At 35.0% G+C, this 24,001-nt stretch overlaps 1 protein-coding gene across 2 annotated transcripts in view; it reads right to left on the bottom strand.

The window, feature by feature from the left end:
- LOC101597401 (complement factor H) overlaps positions 1-24,001 on the bottom strand; it is a 96,189-nt gene that overhangs the window by 17,254 nt on the left and 54,934 nt on the right. The window contains exons 10-15 of one of the 2 annotated variants that reach the window (XM_045154141.1): positions 7,959-8,141; positions 6,526-6,702; positions 4,504-4,680; positions 3,593-3,775; positions 3,309-3,488; positions 514-690 (exon numbers count right to left, since the gene is read on the bottom strand). In XM_045154141.1, the coding sequence (XP_045010076.1) occupies positions 514-690; positions 3,309-3,488; positions 3,593-3,775; positions 4,504-4,680; positions 6,526-6,702; positions 7,959-8,141 (1,077 nt within the window). The remainder of the gene's footprint in view (positions 1-513; positions 691-3,308; positions 3,489-3,592; positions 3,776-4,503; positions 4,681-6,525; positions 6,703-7,958; positions 8,142-24,001) is intronic. The other variant, XM_045154151.1, reaches the window with a different exon arrangement.

The raw sequence follows: 24,001 nt of genomic DNA on the forward strand, positions 1-24,001 counted from the left end.
ATGTCTATCAAAATACTACTGAAATCCTAGCCAAAGCAATTATATAGAAAAGAGAAACAAAACATTAGCAGAAATATATAAAAAGTTATCTCCTTTCATGGATGATATTTAAAACAAATTGAAGTAATAAATTGAGGAAGGACAAGAAAGAGAAATACACAAGAGATTAAAGTCCAAGGTGGGGGGGACATTGGGGACAAACAGGAGTGTGGAAGGGTTCAGGGATATGGGATGGTGGGGGAGGAGCAAACAAAATAAGGCATTATGAAAAGGCCAAAAGGAAACATTATTTTGTATTTTATAATAGAAAATACTTTTAGGCACAACCAACTGAGAGAATAAAATATGTGTACACTGAAAACTATAAAACTTTACTGAAATTAGAGAACACAAATAAATGGAAAAATACATCATATTTACAAAAATGAAAAATGTCATTTTGTTAGAATGTCCAAACTATGCAAAGGAAATTCTGAGAAGAACCTTAAGAAAACCCTGTACTCTAGCACTTACTTTTGCAGGTTGGCTCAGGAATCCATGTCCCATGGATGCAGGTGGAGTGTTCATAGTCTGAGTTTCCTTTGCATTTGTAACTTATGTTAAGATTATGAGTGAATTCATTCCTATCAGACTGATTTGGCTTGTATGTACTTAACTTTGGGGCTTGGCACCCCTCAAGTTGATCTGTTGCTATAAAAAGAAAATATTTTTTTCATGAAAAGACCAAATACAAGAAGCAAGACAGCAGCTTTTACATTAAAATACGTGCAGTCAATGAATAATGAAACTGTGTAGTCAACTGGTCTTTGGTTGTGTGAGGTCCACTCTGTGGGAGGGAATTCATGTCTGCTACTGAAAACGAAGACAGAATCGCACCATCAAGAAAGAGTGGGCTGGCATACGAAAGGTCTCCTCAACAACTTTGCATTCACCCTTTAGCCCAAAATGTTGTCATGCTTGGTTGGTGGATCTGTTTTATTTTACAGATGGCAGGGAAAACAGAAGAGAGCCTAGTTCCATTTCTAAGACAAGAAGATAGCAATCTTCACTGCCAAACAATGAGACTATACATGTCTACCACATCTGCCAGAAAAAGGAAGCAACTTCATGAACACTGCTCTTACTGTTAGCATGACAACTAATGCCAGGTTGATGGTTACAAACATGTAGAATAATTAAAACCTATGAAAGCAGCAATCTTGAGACTACAAATAACTCCACACTAAATCAGACCACCAACAGACCTGCCATGGCTCAGGAAATATTGTGCAGAAGGGTTCAGAAAGATTGTAAAAGCCACAGAATGGGTAGGAATACACTGAGGTATGGTCCTCAATTACCCATAGGGATTTACTGAGGCTTTCATGACCCCACAGTGATTACCATAACCCCACTGAGGAAGTCCCCCAGGGTAATGGGAGTTGTGGCAAGGGGATAATAGTATATACCCTGTTATAATATATATAGAATATTTTAAAAAACTGATTATAAAATCTGTCAACCATTGAGATCATAATCTCAATGCATGAAATATATTATCATCTCTGAGCACAATTCTCACATGCAGTCTTTGACAATCAGAGAAAATATCTAGCATAAAGATATTTTGAGCTTTGAGAACTGGAAGATAAGAAGAGTCAATTTTAATGATCTGTGTAAGAGTCATCACATGACCACAATTGGTCATATACTTGAAGTCTTTCTAAATGTTTACATTTGTCTTCCCTCTATATTGTTTTGAACTCACCATCTTCAAATACTAAAGCTCCAGGCATTGTTGCACACACTTGTGATTCCCAACACTCAAGAGGCAGAGGGGCAGGAGGATAAAAAGTTTTAGGTAAATCTTGGCTACATAGTGAATTCAAAGCCGGGCGTGGTGGCGCGCGCCTTTAATCCCAGCACTCGGGAGGCAGACGTAGGAGGATTGCCATGAGTTCGAGGCCACCCTGAGACTCCATAGTGAATTCCAGGTCAGCCTGGGCTAGAGTGAGACCCTACCTCAAAAAAAAAAAAAAAAATAGTGAATTCAAAGTCAACCTGGACTATGAGGAATATTGATTCAAAAATAAAATGACCAAAAGTATTAAAACAAATATCTGTTGGAATAAAATATGAGTTATCTAGTTTAATTTACATTTTTGAGACATGCGATACAAAGAAATGCAGCTAAGATATATTGCGTAAAATTTAAGCATTTTTTTTTTGTGACAGCAGGGAGAAAGAAAAGCTGAAATAAGAAATTGAGTATTTCCAATCATGATCTGTGTTCTTTTTGAGTTAAAAATACTCTATTAAAGCTCTTTAAATATCACATCATCCTATAAACATATTATTTCACAGATAAGTATTGACTGTAGGAGTTTTTTTGTATGTTGTATATCTCAATTAATCACCCAGTGATGATGAAAATTCCCCGTGTTTCTCTCTCCCTCGTGTGTGTGTGTGTGTGGGGGGGTGTATGCACATGGATGTGCCCTAGTGGTATCCTTGAAGTTATCACTGCAGGGAGTGGAGGGTACTTTTGGCCATGGTGCTGTTTGAGCTCCCTTCAGAGGAGCTCTGTTTCTGCTGAGATTAATCAGTTTCTAAAAATGAGATGAATAAGTAAGACTGTATACCCAGAACTGTCTCTAAATAAAAAATAACTTCAGGAAGGAACTCAGGCTCAGGGAAATGTGAATGAAGGCTTTCCAAGATCCCTCCAGTTAGCCAACAAAAACTGTCACCAGACAGAGTAAGACACTCGTAAAGTCACTCACAAGATTTAGTTTTCAGACTACTTCTAGAGTTCCTGATGTCAGTGGGTTCTACAGTTGATGGGGAAGGTCAGTGCCCCTGCCCTCAGGACTCTGATTTCAATAGGTACCTTTGGAACAGACTGAGAAGTTACCTGGATAGAAGTATTGAGGAGGGTAGTTTGTTAGAGGAGAGTATGAAATGACAAATTTGACTACATTATTTCTTTGCTTATCAGCACATTGCAGGAAGGGTCCTAATAATGAAATTTATGTAAAATATTCATATTTTCTTGGTTAGTGCTATTCATATTTCAATCATGTGACAACTTTTAAGTACAATATAACTTTATAATTAAAGGTAATTATTAGAAACATTAATAAAATTGTATGAATACCTTTGTACTTACTTAGATAAAATTGAATTATAAACAATAAAAGTTTACATTCTTTGTATTTAAGACTAAACAGTTTTTAAAAGTCACTAAATTTAAAATTTTATACTTGAAAATATTTCTGCAATAGAAGTATTATAATTCATTTAATGTCAAGCTCAGAAAATGTTCTCACCAACACACTGAGGAAGTTGGGTCCACCTCCCACTAACACATGTGATTGATCTGTGTCCAATAATCGTGAAGGTGTCTGTGCAGTTGAACTCCACTGAATATCCATGGTGGTACGGAGGGGGAGATGGCTGAGCATAGCCATTGTGGAGCTCAGGAATATCTCCACATGTTCTCTCCTCCTCTGTGTAAATTTCACAAAAAATATATTTATATAATTAAGTCATCATATATATGTTTAAATGAATGTAAAACATTTTAAATTTAAATAATGCTGTTTTTAATTACCAAAGCACACTGGCAAGGTTGTCCAGTTCCCATCAATACACTGAATTTTATTTGGCCCCTTCAGCAGAAATCTAGGATTGCAATTATACTCCACCATCTCATCGTGTCCATATTCTTCTTTGCTTGTGCCCTTAACTTCCCCATTGAGGAGCTCAGGAGGTTGACCACATGACTGTACATGTTCTATAGCAGAAATACTGTGTAAATAGTGTTTGAAATATCTATTTTATAATTTAAAAATATCATGAAATAAAGCAGATTTTAAAATTTAAGTTATTATAGCACAATAGGATTATTATATCATAGTTAAAATGTTTACTTTAAATTCATACCTCACAGTTGTATCATTGTCATTGCAATTGCATTGGAAGTATATTTAAAGCTGTGAACATGTTTGGTAATATACTCTAAAAGTGCATGCAAATCCATGAGCAAATATGGTTGTGTGAATTATATTAATTTTCTTATATTTGGCAACATTTTATCATGACTTTTTAAAAAATGTCATCACTGAAGCAAGCATGTGATCTATATGTTTTAATTTGATTAAGTAATATATATTATTGAAATAACTTCAAACTGCCACTCTCAGTGAAAGTTAAGGAGAGCCCATTCCATGCAAAATGCCCTGCATTAATGGCAGTGTTGGCTAGTTGAAAAGAAACAAAGGAAATCTCATAGGTTTTGGTCATCATGTCTTTATGTGTAAATGTCTCCACTACATGTTTCAATACTTAAGCAAATTAATGTTTGCTATTTATCATACAACTCATGTCCCACATCCATGTGTCCATGATTTTATATATCAGATTATACACACAAAGGAAGACCACAGCAAGCAAAGAGGAGATACAGGAGTCTGCAGTCAAATTTTTAATTGAAATCTCATCAACTGCAAACAAAACACTTACTTTTACATATTGGCACATCAGGAGACCATCCAAAATCATAGCATTGTGTTGAATCTGGTCCAACTCTTGTAAATCCTAACTGGCAAGTGAATTTCAACACATCACCAACTCTATAATTATTTTTCTTGGGATCAACATTTAATCCTATTGGTATTTCTGGAGTGCTGCATTTTCTTTCTATAAAAATAAAAAAAAATAATTCATTACAGTATTGTATCAATAATTGTCAAGGTAAAATTTATATTAGTTGTATAATGACAAGGCAGGTACTGGGTGATACAGACAATTGGGAGCTTTAGAAAAGCCTCATCCGTGAAAAATGTTACTGGGTTTTACATACCCTCTAAATTTACATGGGACTGTCTGAAAAATGTTTTAGTATGGAGCAGTATGCTTGCTTTAAAAACTAATTTGTTAGTTCAGCATATTCTCCTTGGATCAGGTTTGCTGTGGACACTTCCCAAAGTTAATGTCATAATTTTCATATACTCAAATTTTGAAGGGAGTCTTATATTAAGAAAATTATTGCTATACAATTAATAAATTTTTCATTTATATAGTTCGTATTTTTAAAACAATGGAGACTACAAAACACATAGAAGCCTTTCTGATGCATTTGCAGTTACAATATTATTACAGATATATAAACTTAGAAAATTACATATTGCATGATTAATGTTTTATAAATAAAGAAAAATAACTGATTTAAGGCTACAACAATAGCTATAGTCTATGGTTTTGAATATTTCCATTAACATTAAACTAATTAATAGCATACATAAATTATTATTAATAATTAACTTATTTTTCTGAATTAAATGAATAATGGATATCATTCTCTCTAATATTTGAATTTTTAAATTTGTGATATTGCTAAGTATTTCTTACAAAAATGTATTTTTATTTTCTTTTTGAAACCTTCCTCTCTAAATGTTAGATTTAGATCACAAGTGTCAAACATAATGTTCAAAAAATCAAACAAGCATTTGATTTGAAATTGTTGACAGACATCAGTGGCATAGGACAACCCCAGAATCACTTTTGTTTTACAGTTGGATTTTCACAATAGTTTGAGAAGATCTCCCTTGAATGGGAATCACTAGGACTCTTCTAAAATTGCATTGCAATCTTTCAAGGTCATACTTTTATTTGTATATGCTAATTATTTTGTTTTATTTCATATATACTCTCTTCTTGTCACTTCATAAAACTCTCTGCCTCAAAAATAAAATAGCAATCTTTTTGGTGGACCTGGTCCAATTACTGCATGCATATGCTCACATGTGACTTAAAGAATAGTGTTAAGTCACATATCATGAAATAAGAAATGTTTCTCTTCGTCTAAAACATTAACTCCTAAACCATAGTACTGAGTTTTCAAAATGTTAGTATGCTGTCTTTGCTCTGAAGTTACAGTTATTTAAGATTGCTGTAAATACCATGTGACAAAAGTGGCTTGTGATAACACTTTGGAAATATTTCTCCAAAGGAAAGAGCTCCAAAGTTTTTTTTAAATAAGCCAGGGTATTAGCAAATTCTCAAAATCATTGATATAAGAACATTTGAATATTAGCTATAATTTGTTCATCCGGTGTTGGAAACTTAAACTGTGCCAAGAGATACGGTGTGTTCACATACTGATTAGTCTACTGAATTTACAATGCAATACTGCTCTCACCACATCAGTCTATGCTACTTTCTGTCACTTCTACTTTCTCCATTTTGCTTAACATTTTCTTGTCATGCCTGGTGATCCTGTAGAGTCAATGGGAATATCAGTAAAGATTTCATACATTCTTTTTTATTTTATTTTTTAGTGCTGGGAATTGGGACCAGGTCTATGAGCTGGCCAAACACTATCACTGAACATAATCCCTCACATTCTATTTTCAATGACACCATTTTCTTAAAAGCTCTGACTAGTAAATACTGGATCTGTTGGTTTTAGGGTTGTTTTTGATTATTTTGCAAAAAGCTCTTTATATGCTTCCCATTAAGGAATTCCTGAGGAACAGTACTTACCATAACATGAGGGGATATCAGACCATCCAGCATAATTACATTGTATAGTATCTCTGATACGTTTGTATTTGTTTTCATATCCAACAAGGCATTCATAGTCCAACTTGTCATTCACTTTAAACCACGTGGCATTATTTTTAGTTTTTGCTTTCTCAAATACTGGCATATCACAAGACTCTAATGCATAAAAAATGAAGATTTCCTTTCTAATTTAAAAATAAATGAATTGTGCAATTCTCACACCAAGCACAACAGGCTTTATTTATTAGTATGCACTAACAAATTAGATACTATATAAAAATAACACAAGAAAATGAACAATCAATTATTTTCCTGAAATACTTATTAAAATGCAAAGTATATTCCTAAATAACATTTTTCCTTATCACTTAAGACTTCTTCAAATTTAATTTAAAAACATTTTCCTCAGTTCAATTTACTTGTTTATCTGAGACTAGTAATAAATTAGCCATGACATATTCTTACTACTTTTCATGTAAAGGTGTAATAACATTTTGTGAAGTAAGGAACAATACTTTTTGGTTGTTGTGATATAGAAAATATTTTAATTGAGTGTAAAAAGAGGAACTTATTATGTGAGATTTCTTTTTATTAATAAAGTCTCAATATTATGGATTATAATTAAATATTAAAAGATTTTTATATAGTAGTAACTTTAATAATAAAGTAATAACCTTAATAAAATTTTCTTTAGTCAGAACCTATCACAATCATGAAAATTAAAGAAATAGAAATAAAAAAAAATGGCTATCTCAAATAGCTACCTAATTCATGATATATTAAATATCAGCAGACAAATACATGTTGAATGTCTTTCTAATAAGTGTGATAAACAAAACTACTCATACTTAGAAAATCATCACAGGAAAATTTGCTACTACCTGGAAAACTCTGTAACATTTAGGATAGTGATGTAGCTTTGCTAAGGGGGAGGAGATTTAGAAATAGTTTATTTCATGCTATCAAATATATATATTAAGAATCTTAAATTCCTCTTAGTTTATAAATCATGGATACATATTGTCACTAAAATTTTCTATTTCATCTAAAATTTTTGATATAAAAGGCAGAATACCAAAAAATCAGTAGATATTACAGTCAGAAAGGCCTCTGTTGAAAACATACAAAAAGCTTCAAGGCTAGCTTCCAAATCATAGAACGCTTTAAAATTAAAAAAAGAGGAAGATATACTTGACCTTTACCATATGAGGAATGGAATGAGTTTTATAATCAAAGTGTACTTTTTCTCTTTCATTTTTTTATTGTCCGCCTTTTGAATTGACTTTTTATTGACCACTTCATACATATAGACAATACAACATGATCATACCAAATCAGCCCCCTTAAGAGAAAATAAGTTAAAACATTTATATATAGCCAGTATAGTGATAGCAAAGTAATACCCTACTCACTTATGCATGTGGGTTGAACTGACCATCCACTTTGGAGACATGTAATTGATCCTGAGGTTTTGCCATCAGCTGTTACATATCCAGGTTTGCATTTATATTGTGTTGTTTTATGTACAACATATCTTTGGTCAGACTCAGAAAGAAATCCATTCTCAATTTCTATATCGAATTTTGAACATGTTTCTAAAATGAAGACATGATGACAATAAGGAAGAGATGAGCCTTTATCCATAGCATTAGGACCCATACAACATCACAACATAAAAAGAAGAAGGAGGAGGAGGAGCAGGAGGAGAAAAAGAAGAAGAATCCAAGTCATTTGTACATAAAACCTGAAGTAATTATAATCATTCAGGTTACTTTGACAAAGAAAACAACTTACAGGTTTCCAAAAACAATATCACGGTCCTTGGTAATTAAACAAGATACAAAGGATTCATAATTACTCTTAAGAGGTATTAAAAATTAACTTGTCTGGATGGATCCAGGCTCCTACCACATGCCTGAACTCTGTAAATAATCTTTGACCTTGGACTTGCTTTCAATATATGATAAGTTTGGATCTCCTAGGCACCTAGAGTTCATTTAATCATCCTGTGTTCTTGGGATCAGGTGATGGTTTTGGAGAATCAATCAACAGAGTTTCTATAGAGTTTGGCAAGCATTGGAAATATCATAATTGTGTGTCTAAAAATATGGATGTATGATATTAAAAGAAGGTAAGAAGGAGCAATTCATCTGTTTATCTTCTTATGACACAATGTTGACTCCTCTAATTACATACAATTTAACTTGAAATTGGACACGCAGACTTCTGTCAGATCTGAGCTTTCTCCCAGAGCGCAGCTTTGTGTGTGGAAACAACAAAACATGGTGAGGTGACACAAAAGTACTGTGGAGAAGGAAATATGTAAGCAAACATCTGTAATAAAAGAATGAAGAATAAAATTAAATAATCGTGATCTCTCCTTTTATTTCTGCACATGTACACAGAATCCTCCATCTTTGCTGGCTAAATGCTGACACAGTGGGGCTTCGCACAGAATTCTGTGATTTCCAAATAAGACCTGGAAAGGAAACAGCCACCAGAAGAAGATTAGATCAGGATTTTCCAGAGCACCAACCATGAGGTATATTAATTATTCTCTTGCCAAATACTTGACAGGAAGCAACTTCAGCATGGAAGCTTTTTTTATTTTTTTATTTTTTTATTTTAGTAGGAAAGGAATCTTTATTAGCCGGCTGGCAACTACATCCAGGTCTCAGAAGCCTGAATGCAGTGCCAAGCTGTATTTCAGGGTTTTTATAGGAAAAATCGGTAAGATTGCACATCTTAGTTTTACAGTTCAGAAGTTCAATAATCATATATTTACAAAACCAAGAGTTAATTTCAGCTGATTTTACTTTATAATTTTTTTAATTTAATTTTTATTAACATTTTTCCATGATTATTAAAAAAAATCCCATGGTAATACACTCAATCCCCTCCCACACTTTCCCCTTTGACATTCCATTCTTCATCATACTACCTCCCCATCATAATCATTGTACTTACATATATACAATACAAACCTATTAAGTACTCTCCTCCCTTCCTTTCTCTTCCCTTTATATCTCCTTTTTAACTTACTGGCCTCTGTTACTAAGTATTTTACTTCTCACGCAGAAGCCCAATCATCTGTAGCTAGAATCCACATATGAAGGAGAACATGTGATGCTTGGCTTTCTGGGCTTGAGTTACCTCACTTAGTATAATCCTTTCCAGATCCATCCATTTTCCTGCAAATTTTATAACTTCATTTTTCTTTACCACTGAGTCGAACTCCATTGTATAAATGTGCTACATCTTCATTATCCACTCACCAGTTGAGGGACATCTAGGCTGGTTCCATTTCCCAGCTATTATAAATTGAGCAGCAATAAACATGGTTGAGCACATACTTCTAAGGAAATGAGATGAGTCCTTAGGATATATACCTAGGAGTGCTATAGCTGGGTCATATGGTAGATCAATCTTTAGCTGTTTTAGGAACCTCCACAATGGCTGGACCAGATTGCATTCCCACCAGCAGTGTAGAAGGGTTCCTCTTTTTCCACATCCCCGCCAACATTTATGATCATTTGTTTTCAAGATGGTGGCCAATCTGACAGGAGTGAGATGGAATCTCAATGTAGTTTTAACCTGCATTTCCCTGGTGAGTAGTGACGTAGAACATTTTTTTAGATGCTTATATGCCATTCGTATTTCTTCCTTTGAGAATGCTCTATTTAGCTCCAAAGCCCATGTTTTGATTGGCTTGTTTGATTCCTTATTATTTAACTTTTTGAGTTCTTTGTTCTTTCCTAGATATTAATCCTCTATCAAATACATAGCCGGCAAAGATTTTTTCCCATTCTGTAGCTTGCCTCTTTGCTTTTTTCACTTTGTCCTTTGCAGTGCAAAATCTTTGTAATTTCATGAGGTCCCAGTGATTAATCTGTGGTTTAATTGCCTGAGCAATTGGGGTTGTATTCAGAAAGTCTTTGCCAAGACCACCAAGTTGAAGGGTTTCCCCTCCATTTTCCTCTAGCAATTTCAGAGTTTCAGGTCTGATGTTAAGGTCTTTAACCCATTTGGACTTAATTCATGTGCATGGCAAGAGAGAAGAATCTATTTGCATCCTTCTGCAGATATATATCCAGTTTTCCCAACACAATTTGCTGAAGAGGCTATCTTTTCTCCAATGAGTATTTTTGGCATTTTTATCGAATATCAGGTGGCTATATCTACCTGGGCTTACATCTGGGTCCTCTATTCTGTTCCACTGATCTACATGTCTGTTTTTGTGCCAGTACCACACTGTTTTTGTTACTGTGGCTCTGTAGTATAGGTTAAAATCAGCTATGGTGATACTACCAGCCTTATTTTTGTTGCTCAGTATTATTTTAGGTATTCGAGGATTTTTGTGATTCCAAATGAATTTTTGGATTGTTTGTTCTATTTCCATGAAGAATGCCTTTGGATTTTTGATAGGGATTGCATTAAATGTGTAGATTGCTTTAGGTAAGATTGCCATTTTCACAATATTGATTCTTCCAATCCAGGAACAAGGGATTGTTCTCCACTTTCTAGCATCTTCTGCAATTTCTCACTTGAGTGATTTAAAGTTCTCATTGTGGAGATTCTTTACATCCTTAGTTAGGTTTATTCCAAAGTACTTTATTTATTTATTTATTTTTTTGATGCAATTGTGAATGGGAGTGATTCTCTGATTTCATCCTCTGTGTGTTTGTTGTTAGCATATATGAAGGCTACTGATTTCTGTGTATTTATTTTGTATCCTGCTACATGGCTGTAGGTTTTGATCAGCTCTAACAGTTTGATAGTAGAGTCTTTATGGTCCTTTTGTATAGAATCATGTCATATGCAAATAATGATAACGATCTCTTCCTTTCCAATTTGTATCCATTTTATGTGTGTCTCTTGCCTTATTGCTATGGCTAAGACTTCCAAAACTATGTTAAATAAAAGTGGGGACAGTGGACACCCTTGTCTTGTTCCTGATTTTAGTGGAAAAGCTTCCAGTTTTTCCCCATTTAGTAATATGTTGGCTGTAGGCTTGTCATAAATAGCTTTTATTATATTGAGATATGTTCCTTCTATTCCCAGTCCCTGAAGGGCTTTTATTATGAAGGGATGTTGGATTTTGCCAAATGCTTTCTCTGCATCTAATGAGATGATCGTGTGATTTTTGTCCTTCAACCCATTTATATAATGTATTACATTTATAGAATTGCGTACATTGAACCATGCCTCCATCTCTGGGATAAAGCCTACTTGGTCAGGGTGAATGATCTTTCTGATATACTCTTGTATTCTGTTTGCCAATAGTTTGTTGAGAATTTTTGCATCTACATTCATTAGGGAGATTGGTCTGTAGGTTTCTTTTTTTGTTCTGTCTTTGCCTGGTTTTGGTATCAGGGTGATGCTGGCCTCATAGAAGGAGTTTGGTAGAATTCCTTCTCTTTCATTTCCCTAGAAAAGCTTAAGAAACTATGGTGTTAGCTCTTCCTTAAAGGTCAGGTAAAATTCAGCAGTGAATCCATCTGGGCCAGGGCTTTTTTAGTTGGGATATTATTGATAACTGTTCAGATCTCCATGTTTGTTATAGGTCTATTTAAGTGATTAATCTCATTTTGATTTAATTTAGTTAGGTCATATAAATCAAGGAAATAATCCATTTCTTTCAGATTTTCATACTTTGTGGAGTATATGCTTTTATAGTATGTCCCTATGAATTTTTGAATTTCTCTGGAATCTGTTGTGATGTTCACTTTTTCATCTCTGATTTTATTAATTTGTGTCTCTTCTCTCTTTCTTTTGGTCAGATTTGTTAAGGGTTTATCAATCTTGTTTATCCTTTCAAAGAACCAACTCTTTGTTTCATTAATTCTTTGGAATTTTTTTCTATTTCATTTATTTCTGCCCTAATCTTTATTATTTCTTCCTGTCTACTGGGTTTTGGTTTCCCTTGTTCTTCTTTTTCCAAGGCTTTAAGGTGAAGCATTAGGTCGTTTACTTGCGACCTTTCTAATTTCTTTTTTTTTTTTTTTGTATTGTTTTTTTTATTTTTTAATTTTTATTAACATTTTCCATGATTATAAAATATATCCCATGGTAATCCCCTCCCTCCCCACCCCCACATTTTCCCATTTGAAATTCCATTCTTAATATAGGCACTTAAGGTTATAAATTTCTTAATATAGGCACTTAAGGCTATAAATTTATCTCTTAGAACTGCCTTCATTGTGTCCCAGAGATTTTGGTATGTTGTGTTCTCATTATCATTTGACTCTTTAAATTTTTTGATTTCCTTCTTGATTTCTTCATTGACTCATTCATCATTTAGTAGTGTATTGTTTAGTTTCCATAATTTTGTGTATGCTCTATAGCCTTTCTTGCTACTGATTTGTAGTTTAATTCCATTGTGGTCAGATAGAATGCAAGGAATTATTTCAATTTTCCTGAATTTGTTAAGATTTGCTTTGTGTGCTAATATATGGTGTATTTTAGAGAATGTTCCATGTGTTGCTGAAAAGAATGTATATTGTGCAGTATTTGGATGAAAAGTCCTGTATATATCTGTTAGGTCCTTTCCTTCTATGACCTCATTTAGTCCAGATGCCTCTCTTTTGTTTTTTCCCGGGATGACCTGTCAATTGGTGAGTATGGGGTGTTAAAGTCACCCACCACCACTGTTTGGTGTTATCTGTGACCTTTGTTCATAGTGTTTGTTTGATGAATTTGGGACCCCCCATGTTAGGTGCATATATGTTTAGGACTGTAATGTCTTCCTGTTGGAGTGTGCCCTTAATCAATATAAAGTGACCTTCCTTATCTTTGTTGACCAATGTTGGACTGAAGTCTACCTTGTCAGATATTAGGATAGCAACCCCTGCTTGTTTTCTAGGCTCATTTGCTTGAAACACCATTTTCAAACTTTCACCCTAAGATAATGTCCATCCTTTGTGGAAAGGTGAGTTTCTTTGAGACAACAAATTGTAAGATCCTTCTTTTTAACCCAGTCTACAAACCTATGTCTTTTGGTTGGGCATTAAGGCCGTTGATATTAAGAGATATTATTGAAAGGTGTGTATTTATGTTTGCCTCTTTTTTTTTTTTGTGGTTCTGGTTCTAACTTTGCTTTCTTTTGTTAACTAGTATTTGAGTATTGCTTGTTTTTTCCAGGTTCCTTATATGTGTGATTTTCCTTTTCTTCAGCATGGATGATCCTATCAAGTATTTTCTGTAGAGCTGGTTTTGTCTTCAAATACTCCTTTAACCTGCTTTTGTCATGGAATGACCTTATTTCTTTGTCTATTTAAATGGATAGCTTTGCAGGATATATTAACCTTGGTTGACAGTTGTTATCTTTCAGAACTTGGAATACATCACTCCAAGCCCTTCTGGCTTTTAAAGTTTGTGTTGAATAATCTGCTATAATCCTGATGGTCTTGCCTCTGTAGGTAAGTTGATTTTTCTAACTGCTTTCAATATTTTTTCTTTGGTGTGTGTGTTTGGAAGTTTGATTATAATATGGCGAGGAGAGGTTCTTTCCAGGTTTGTCTTGCTGGGGTTCTAAAGGCTTCCTGTATCTGCATTGGTACCTCTTTCCCAATTTGGGGGAAGTTTTCTTCTATGATTTTATTGAAGACACTTACTCTGCCTTTGGAGTGGAATTCTCCTACTATGCCCTGAATTCTTATATTTGATCTTTTCATAGTGTCCCGAATATCTTGAAATTCACACTCATACTTTTCTATAAGTTTGTCTTTCTCTTTGTTCGACTGTATTAGATCTGCCACCTGGTCTTCTAGCTTAGATATTCTGACCTCATCTTCGTCCATTCTACTGGTGAGATTTTCTACAGAATTTTTTATTTCCTTAACTGTGTTCGTCATTGCTAGTAATTCTGACTGGTTATTCTTTATTATTTCTATTTCCTTATTTATGTCTTGTATTGCCTTCTTTATTTCATGGAATTGGTGTCCTGCATGTTCTTCGATTCCTTTGATTTCCTCTTTGAGTTCCTCTTTGACTCCTTTGATTTGTTCTCTGACTTCTTTGAAGATGTTTACAATCATTCTTTTGAAATCTTTCCACGCATTTTCTCTAACTCATTTTTACTGGAGGTCATTTCTGATGCATTAATACTGTTAGGTGGATTTATATTGTCTTGCTTTTTAGTATTTCTTGTGTTGTAATGTATTTTTTTTTTTTTGCATATTGGATTAAGTTAATGCTTGGATTTTCCTGCTAGCTGGGTATTCTTAGCTGTATCAGTTGATTTGATGTTATATATTTTCAGGATAGGAGCTTAAGTTGTTAGGTGTGGCTCTTAAGGCTCTCAGAGTACCTACAAAGGTGTTCCTAGGGGTTGAGTTTCCCTGCTATGGGAGTATTCAAGTAGGCTGAGTGGAATAAAATACAGGTAGATTCTAAAATTTAACTAAACACCGTACACATTCATGTAAATCCAGCACTGAATATTTATGCAAGAGTAGTTATTATAACCACCACATCCTCTAGCAACAAAGAGGTTAAGATTTCTGTCTGTTGAGGGATCCAAGCCAGCTTGTGACCAAGTAAGACCCTTCCCTGGTACAATCAATCCCAGTTGCCTTCTTGAATGATTTTGGTCTCAGTCAAGTTGCTGGCTGGGTTGTTGGGCTGCTGTTCTGATTTCTGGAGCTGAGCTCTAGGCTTCCTGCAGGGCAAACTGAGCCTGGCAACTGTGGCCCTGCAGATTGGCACCCCTGCTGCTGGAACTGCCACTGCTGCTCAAGCTGCTGATGCTGGGTCTGTCACCTCTGCTGGGTCCACCACTCCTGCTGCCCCTGCTGCTGCTGCTTTGGCTGCCACTGCTGAATCCTCTGCTGCTGCTGCTGGATCTGCAACTGCTGCTTCTGAAGATGCTGCTGCTGGTTCTGCTAGTGCATCTGCCACTGCTGGGGCCACTGTTGCTGGTGCTGGAGCCGTTGATGTTGCTGCAGGACCCTGCTCCTGCTTGGTTCCCGCTGTTCGCTCAAGTTGGCATGGCCATCCTGGGACCACTGCTCTGTTTGCTGGAGCTGTGCTCAGGCGGTGGGGGAGGGGAGGGAGCTGCAGTTGCTCTAGTTCTCTCACTGTTCCACATGTTCTTCTTCCTTGTGGTCTGCTCCTCTGTTGTTCACTGCTGCTCTCCCTTCACATTTCTTGAGTTGCGGAGAGCACCGGTGTAAGTGGACCTCCCCGCACCTGGCTTTTCCTGCGGCTGGAGCTGAGCCTGGAGGCTTTCCGGTGCTCTGCCACCACCGCGGTGGGCAGACCTCGGAAGCATTTATTTTAACTTATTATTAAATAAAGCCCATCATGGTGGGGAAGGAGGTGGCAGGTGGCTGAGGTAACTGATCACATTCAGTCCACCCTGAGGTACCAAAGTGTGCTGATGATGGCTGGTGCTTAGCCAGCTCTCTTCATTTTTTATAGTCCAGCGACACAGACTATGTAAGGGTGTTGCCCATGGTTAAGGTGTGTCTTCACACCTCAACCTAATCAAGAGAGCTCCTCATAAGCATTCTCAGAGGTTTACCTAAGGTAAATAATTCCCCATAAGCATGACCATTTGCTAGTTTTCTAGATCATAGTAGGTCCTATCAAGTTGCCAATCAATGTATACCATCAAAGGGATATATTTAAAGAATTAAAAGAGCAACTTCAGTCACTTCAGTTGGAATAGAACCCCCAAATGCCTTATTAATATACCAAATAAACTTCTAGAATGAAAGCTCCCCAAACCAGCCTAGTAACATTTTAAATGGTAAAAAAAAAAAAAAAATCATCAAATGGATGAAGACTTCCTAAACTAAATTTAAAATCCTTCCAGACTCCAATCCAAAACCACAAAAGGTAGAAATCAAATAGCTCAGAATGGGCTGTTGGCTCAGTCAAAAGGTAGAAAGAAAAAAAAAAAGTTGGCAATATCTTATTAAGCACTCCCCCCCAAAGAAAGAACACAGGAAATAATCTTGATATGCCCCCTACTCCAACCAAATATCAGTGGATAAACCATATATCTGAGTCTGGCAGGATTACAAGGCACATGGATTGAGTTAATTTCTTTAAACATATGGATAAGAAAAGAACAGGCTCCACAGCAGTTATATTAGCCTCTCCCTTAACATACTAGGAAAAGTAGAGTTATTTAAATTCAAAGAGGCTAGATGAAATAATTTGAGCTGACATAACAAAATAGAAGAGCAGAAGATTCTGCAGACATAATATACAAACTCAAACATATATCAATATATAATATGTAAACATAAAACCTTGTTATTATTGAAGACCTCTAAGGTTGATAAATTTTAAGACTTACTAGAGAAAAATAGAAATGAAACAAATTACCAACATGTGGTAAATCACTATATTTTTCATGTATATTAAAAGGGCAAATTAGGAATACTATGAACAATGTGATCAATAAACTAAATAACTTAAAAGTTAACAGATTCATTGAATTCTATGAATGACCACAATTCATTTAAGAAAAGCACAGTTATATTATATCAATTCTCTTCACAGGGATGTATAAGTATATCTCATACTCTATCAAGAACTCATCACAGGGCTGAAGAGATGGCTTAGCAGTTAAGGCACTTACCTATGAAGCCTAAGGACCCAGGTTCAATTCCCCAGTACTCATGTAAGCCAGATGCACAAGGGGTACATACACCTAGAGTTTGTTTGCAGTGTCTAGAGGCCTTGGCACCCCCATTCTCTATCTGCCTTTTTCTCTAAGCAAAACATTTTAAAAATAAATAAAAGCACTCAGCACAGGGTTTCATACAAATAAACAAATTTATTCTAAAGTCACTGGCAAGACAAAGTGACTACAATAACAGGACAAGTTTTGAAAGTGAGGAGATAGATAAGTTAAATCTAATGTAAATATTTCATAATCTATACATTTACAGAAATATCACTTTTCATTAATATGTATTATTTATACAGTTTTCTGTGTCTGTTAAATTTTTTAATTTAATTTTAAAATAAAAAATTGGGGGACTCATATTATAAGATGTTCATTCTAAGGAAGTGTAATTGAACATACCTGTGCTATTGGTGAAAAGGAAACATACAGAACAGTGGAAAGAGAGTCAGAGCTAGACCCTATCTGTCAGTAGCTGCTTAACAACCATTAAAATGTATCATTGCAGAAAGAATAGTCTTTTCACAAATAGAACTTGGCCGGCCATTTGAATTTAAACGATATGCCTCAACATACTTTTCACACAGCATACAAAATTTATATACTATTGCATTTATATTACATGTACTTCTAAAGGTAACATTCAAAAATTTAATAAATGTAATAATGCATAACTTTAATACAAACCTTCAAAGTTGTGCACGCATCTAAACATGAAATGTAAACTAATATAGTCTTCGTTTAGGCAAAGATACTATATATGACATAAAAGGCATAATCCACAAATGAAACTTTTAACACAATGAATGCCATAAAATTAATCACATGATCTTAAATGATGGTAATAATGAAAACAAAGTGTGTGTAAATTGGAGGAAAATATTTGAAGTACAGCTATCTGTCAAGAAAACCTGACTAGTCAGGAGATATTAAGTATCAAAATCCAGTTAAAAACAAACAATTCATGGGAAAGTGGGCAAAGGTTTGGAAGTTTTCACCAAAGAGTATGTGCAGATGGCAAATTAGTACAGTAAAATGTTACAGCATTATCCTCTAAGAACTGAGATGCCACCACACATTTGAATGAGTATTCAAACACCCAAACCGTGCCATCTCTAGTGGTGGCGTAGCTGTGGAAAATCTAGAGCTTTTGATGTTTTGAATATGTTTACATGGAAGGTATGGTCAATAAACTTCAACTCATGCTTTCCATGGGCCCAGCAAACCCACTCCTAGTAATGGACCGACATAGATTTAAAACTGTGTGTGAATATGTTTGATTAGAAAAATGTCCTTCAATGAGTGAATATTGAGAGTCTGTGGTACAGAATACAATGGCTTAATACTCACCAATGACAAGAAATAAACTGTTGGTAAACTGGACAGAAGTTGTGTTCATTGAAAGTCATGGTCTATAGATTACATTCTGCATGTTTGTATGTATACCACTCAGGATGGTATCTGGTTTCTGGGGTATTGATGATGACTAGAGAGACAAAGTTCATTATTTTGTTTTAAGCATCATAAAGCTGTGCAATAAAATAATTATAGCTTCCATGTGCAACTTTAAAGAGCTATTAGCTGTAAGATTATATATTTCAGATTAACTTACTATACTAGGTATAAGTTTATTAACATGGATTATTTACTTAATAATCAAATATGGTCAAGGAATCATTTCATAACAATATAAAAGAAATAATTGTCCCACAATCCATTTGGACTATAATTAATTCTATCATCTATAATTAGCTGCTTAATATGTGATCCTACCCCACCTGAAAATAGCCTATAGAAGCTTGTCTATATTGATCATGTATATACAGATTTACAGTGTGCACATGGTTTAATCAAGCAGATTAGTTTTAAATATTACATTAAAGGTATGTATACCTACAAAATACCACAAATCCAGTAGCAAATTAATAAGAGTGAAGTTTAATATATTAAAGGATACTTTATTTGTAATATATTAATTTAAAATTAAAATATAATTAGTAATCATAAATTGTAATATTTTTAAATTTTTTATTTATTTATTTGAGAGCAACAGACACAGAGAGAAAGACAGATAGAGGAAGAGAGAGAGAATGGGCGCGCCAGGGCTTCCAGCCTCTGCAAACGAACTCCAGATGCGTGCGCCCCCTTGTGCATCTGGCTACCGTGGGACCTGGGGAACCGAGCCTCGAACCAGGGTCCTTAGGCTTCACAGGCAAGCGTTTAATCGCTAAGCCATCTATCCAGCCCCCAAGTTGTAATATTTTTAAAGGCATGTGCATCTAAAGGTAACATTAAAATATTTTATAAGCACATCAACTACATTGTCAAGATTACAAAACTTGGGGCTGGAGAGATGGCTCAGTTGTTAAAGATATTTGCCTGCAAAGCATGATGCCCTGGATTTGATTCCCCAGTACCCATGTAAAACCAGATGCACAAAGTGCTCTGTATGTCTGGGGTTCATTTGCAGGGACAAGAGGCCTTGGCTTACCCACTCTCTTTCTCTATCTGTCTCTTTCTTTCAAATAAATGAATAAAAGTATTTTTAAAAATTATAAAATTTTCCTGAAAGAATTGAAAAAGAGTTAAGTAACTGGAGAATCATGCCATGTTCATGAATGGAAGAATTAATAATTTTACAATATCAATCCTTTCCTAGATGACATAAAGATTCAACTCAATCTAGATCAAAATCTTAGTTGATTTTCTGCAAAAATTGACAAGGTGAGACCAAAAGTCAAACAAAATGGGAAATTGTTAGGTAAGTCAAATGATTTCAAAAATATCAAACTGATTTTTATTGCTTCTATAATAAATTACACAAGGTTATCAAATTAAACAACACTAAATTAAATTACTGTCTTACAAGTCCAAAGAAAGAAAAGTAGCATAGCTACCACTGACCTAAAACCAACATGAGGTCAGGGAGGCTGCTTCCTTGCCCTGTGCAGGTACGGAGGTAATTTCCACGGCCTCCTGCTTCAACACCAGCAGGATCCACTTTCTGTCTGACCTCTTCTCTACACTTCCTCTCTCCTCCTTCTTCCCACATATTATTCTGAGCCCACATAAATGACCCAGAATACTCTCCCCATTTCCTAGCCTTAATAATGTCTGTAAAGTCCCTTTAACATGCAAAGGGTCCAAGGATGGTAGCAAAGACTTCCTTGGGGCGATCATTGTTCTACATACAACAATGGAAAACAAAGTTGAAGAACTCACATTATTATAAGTAAGAAATAATATTTTATTTTAAGAACATATGCTTGTGAAAATGAATAAATATCCCAGATACAGATACTGACATATACATGTAAGTGTGCATTCAATATTTTTTAAGAAAAATGAGGTAATTTATTCCAAATAATAAGCGCATAACAGTCCCAATGAGGCAACAATAGTTTTATAAATTCAAATTGTAGTTCAGCCCTACAATCACACAGATTGAAGTGTTGTGGACAAGGCATGCTTTCTTTGTTGTACTGAGATCAGTATCGCATATAAAACACATACACAGGAGACAGAATTTGACTTACAGTGTAGCCTAATTCAGATTATAGCACAGTGCTGCTACATAAGTGACAATAAACAAAATGTGATAATGTGCCAAATTTCTCAAGGAACAAAGGAGAATCATTTTTTTAATTGGGCTTGAACTAGAGCCATTTAAAAATAAATATAATTATATCATTTCATATGTAAGTGGAAGTCAATCAGAGACATGACTGCAAAAGTAAATATATAAACTTCCCAAGAAAAGATGTATTATGTGAAATTTTGGGCACTAGGATTTATAAAAACATCCTAATGGATGCCTTTCAGTCATTCATTGCTTCTAAAACAAACTAAATCAGAAAAAATATTATTTTGTACTTCATTAAAATTAAAATATGCACTCTGGAAATATAATGCTAAAAATTCAGAAGATAGGGCTGGAGAGATGACTTAGCAGTTAAGGTGCTTGCCTGGGAATCCTAAGGAACTAAATTCAATTATCCAGAACTTAGGTAAACCAAATGCACATGGTGGCACAGATATCTGGAGTTCGTTTGCAATGGCTAGAGGCCCTGGCAATCCTATTCTCTCTCTCTCTCTCTCTCTTTTTTAGGTAGGGTCTCACTCTGGTCCAGGCTGAACTGGAATTAACTCGGTAGTCTCAGGGTGGCCTTGAACTCACAGTGATCCTCCTACCTCTGCCTCCAGAGTGCTGGGATTAAAGGCGTGCGCCACCACGCCCGGCTCTCTCTCTCTCTCTCTTTTAATTATCTTTCTCTATATCTCAAATAAATAAAAATATTTAAAAACAACTCAGAATAGATAATATAATTGAAAAAATACACAAAATACATGTTATTTGACAATGGAGCTGCATATCAGATATTTAAAGAAGAATTAAGGATAAATAAAGATTTTTTTTGTTTTTTTCAACTATTTTTATTGGCAACTTCCATAATTACCATCAAATAATTCCTTTCTCTCCCCCATTTTCCCCTTCACAACTCCTCTCCCACTCTCCATTAGTCTCTCTTTTATTTTGATGTCATCATCTTTTCCTCCTATTATGAGAGTCTTGTGAAGGTAGCACTAGGCACTGTGAGGTCATGGATATTGAGGCCAATTTATGTCTCAATGATTGCATTGTAAGCAATCCTACCCTTCCTTTGGCTCTGATATTCTTTCTGCTAAACCTTCTGCAATGGACCCTGAGCCTTGGAAGATGTGATAGAGATATTTTAGTGCAGAATATTCCTCTGTCACTTCTTCTAAGCACTATGTTGCCTTTGGGTCATCCCAGTGATCACTGCCATCTGAAAGGAGACATTTTTCTAGCAAAAAGAGTAGCATTAACATATGAGTATGAACATTAAGTGCTACATGGCAGTTTGGTGAGCATAATATATGCATTTAGCCAGACAAGAGCAGTGTTACACTCCTAGGACTCATGACCTGCCCCGCCTTAGAATTTTGATTAGGTTTTCAGTACTAGGCATATATTCCCTCCAATTGAGCAGACCTCCAGTCCAATTAGAAAGCAGTTGGTTTCCCCCATAACAGATTATTGCACCCATTTGAGCATTTGGCCTGGTTGGCCAAATTTAGAGCTTGCAATGTCCACTGTTTTCACCACTGATGACCCTTGTCTCCCATAGGGCTGCTTGCAGTGCAGCTTTTTCCAGCTTTCTGCCAGCTCGATTTCTCAGTGTTGTTGCAGCCCATGCAGTGCTTGGCTTTCTGGGCCCGGGTTACTTATGCATAATCCTTTCTAGATCTATCTATTTTTTTGCAAGTTCCATTTTTCTTTACTACTGAATACACACCATTGTATAAATGAACTGCATCTTCATTATCATTAGTTAGTTGAGGGACTTCTAGACTGCCCATTTCCTAGCTATGAATAAAGCATCAATAAAGATTGTTGATCCAGTATCTCTAAGGTAGTGAGAGATGTCCTTAGGATATATGCCCAAGATTGGTATAGCTGGATCATATAGTAAATGTATTTTTAGTTCTCTCAGGAACTTCCACACCAATTTCCACAATGGCTACTAAATTACATTCCTACCCACAGTATAGAAGGGGTCCTCTTTTTCTGCATTGTCACCAGCATTTACTGTTATTTGTTTTCTTTATGATAGCCAATCTGACAGGAGTGAGATGAAATCTATGCCAATATGTTGAAGGGTTTCTCCTACTGTTTCTTCTACCAGTTTCAGAGTTTCAGGTATGATATTAAGGTCTGTGATCCATTTGGACTTGATTCTTGTGCATAGAGAGAGCAAAGGATCACTTTTCATCCTTATATGTATAGATATCTGGTTTTCCCAGCACCATTTGTTAAAGAAGCCATCTTTTCCTCCACTGATTTTTTTTTTTTTTGGCATTTTTGTCGAAAATCAGATGATTGTACCTGGCTGGATATATATATCTCGATTCTCTCTTCTGTTTCATTATTCTATGTATCTATCTTTGTGCCAATGAATTCCAGACACATGTCCCACCTTGCACATCTGGCATACATGGGTCCTGAGGAATCAAACCTGTGTCCTTTAGGGTATAAGCAGGCACCTTAACCACTAAGCCATTTTTCCAGCCCCTGTTTGCCAATAATTTGTTGGAAACTTTTGCATCTATGTTCATGAGTAAGATTGCTCTGTAATTTTCTTTCTTTTTGTTCTGTCTTTGCCTGGTTTTGGTATCAGAGTGATGCTGGTTTCATATAAGGTATTTGGTCGTATTTCCTTTTCTATTCTATGGAAAAGTGTGAGAAGTATTGGTGTGAGTACTCCTGAGAAGGTCTCCTCAAATTCACAAGTGAATCCACCTGTGCCTATACTTATTTTTGTTGGGAGATATTTTTTATTTTATATATATATATATATATTATATATATTATATATTATATATATTATATATATGTTTTATATATATAAAACATATGTATATGTATATATATATACACACACATATATATATATATATATATGCTATATATCTATTTAAATGGTTTATCCATATTGATTTAATTTTGGTAGGTCATATAAATCTAGGAAATCATCCATTTCTTTCATTTTTCAAACTTAGTGGCATATATGTTCTTAAAGTATGTCCTTGAAATTTTCATAATTTCTTTGGTATCTGTTGTAATGGTGCCTTTTCCATCTCCAATTTTATTAATTTTTGTCTCTTCTGTCTGTCTTTCTTCTGATCAGATTTACTAAGGGTTTATCAATGTTGTTTATTCTTTCAAGAACCAACTCTTTGTTTTATTGATTCTTTGTAATTTTTTGTTTCTATTTCATTAATTTCATCCCATCG

This window comes from Jaculus jaculus, chromosome 1 (assembly GCF_020740685.1).
Source record: "Jaculus jaculus isolate mJacJac1 chromosome 1, mJacJac1.mat.Y.cur, whole genome shotgun sequence".
Classification (NCBI taxonomy): domain Eukaryota; kingdom Metazoa; phylum Chordata; class Mammalia; order Rodentia; family Dipodidae; genus Jaculus; species Jaculus jaculus.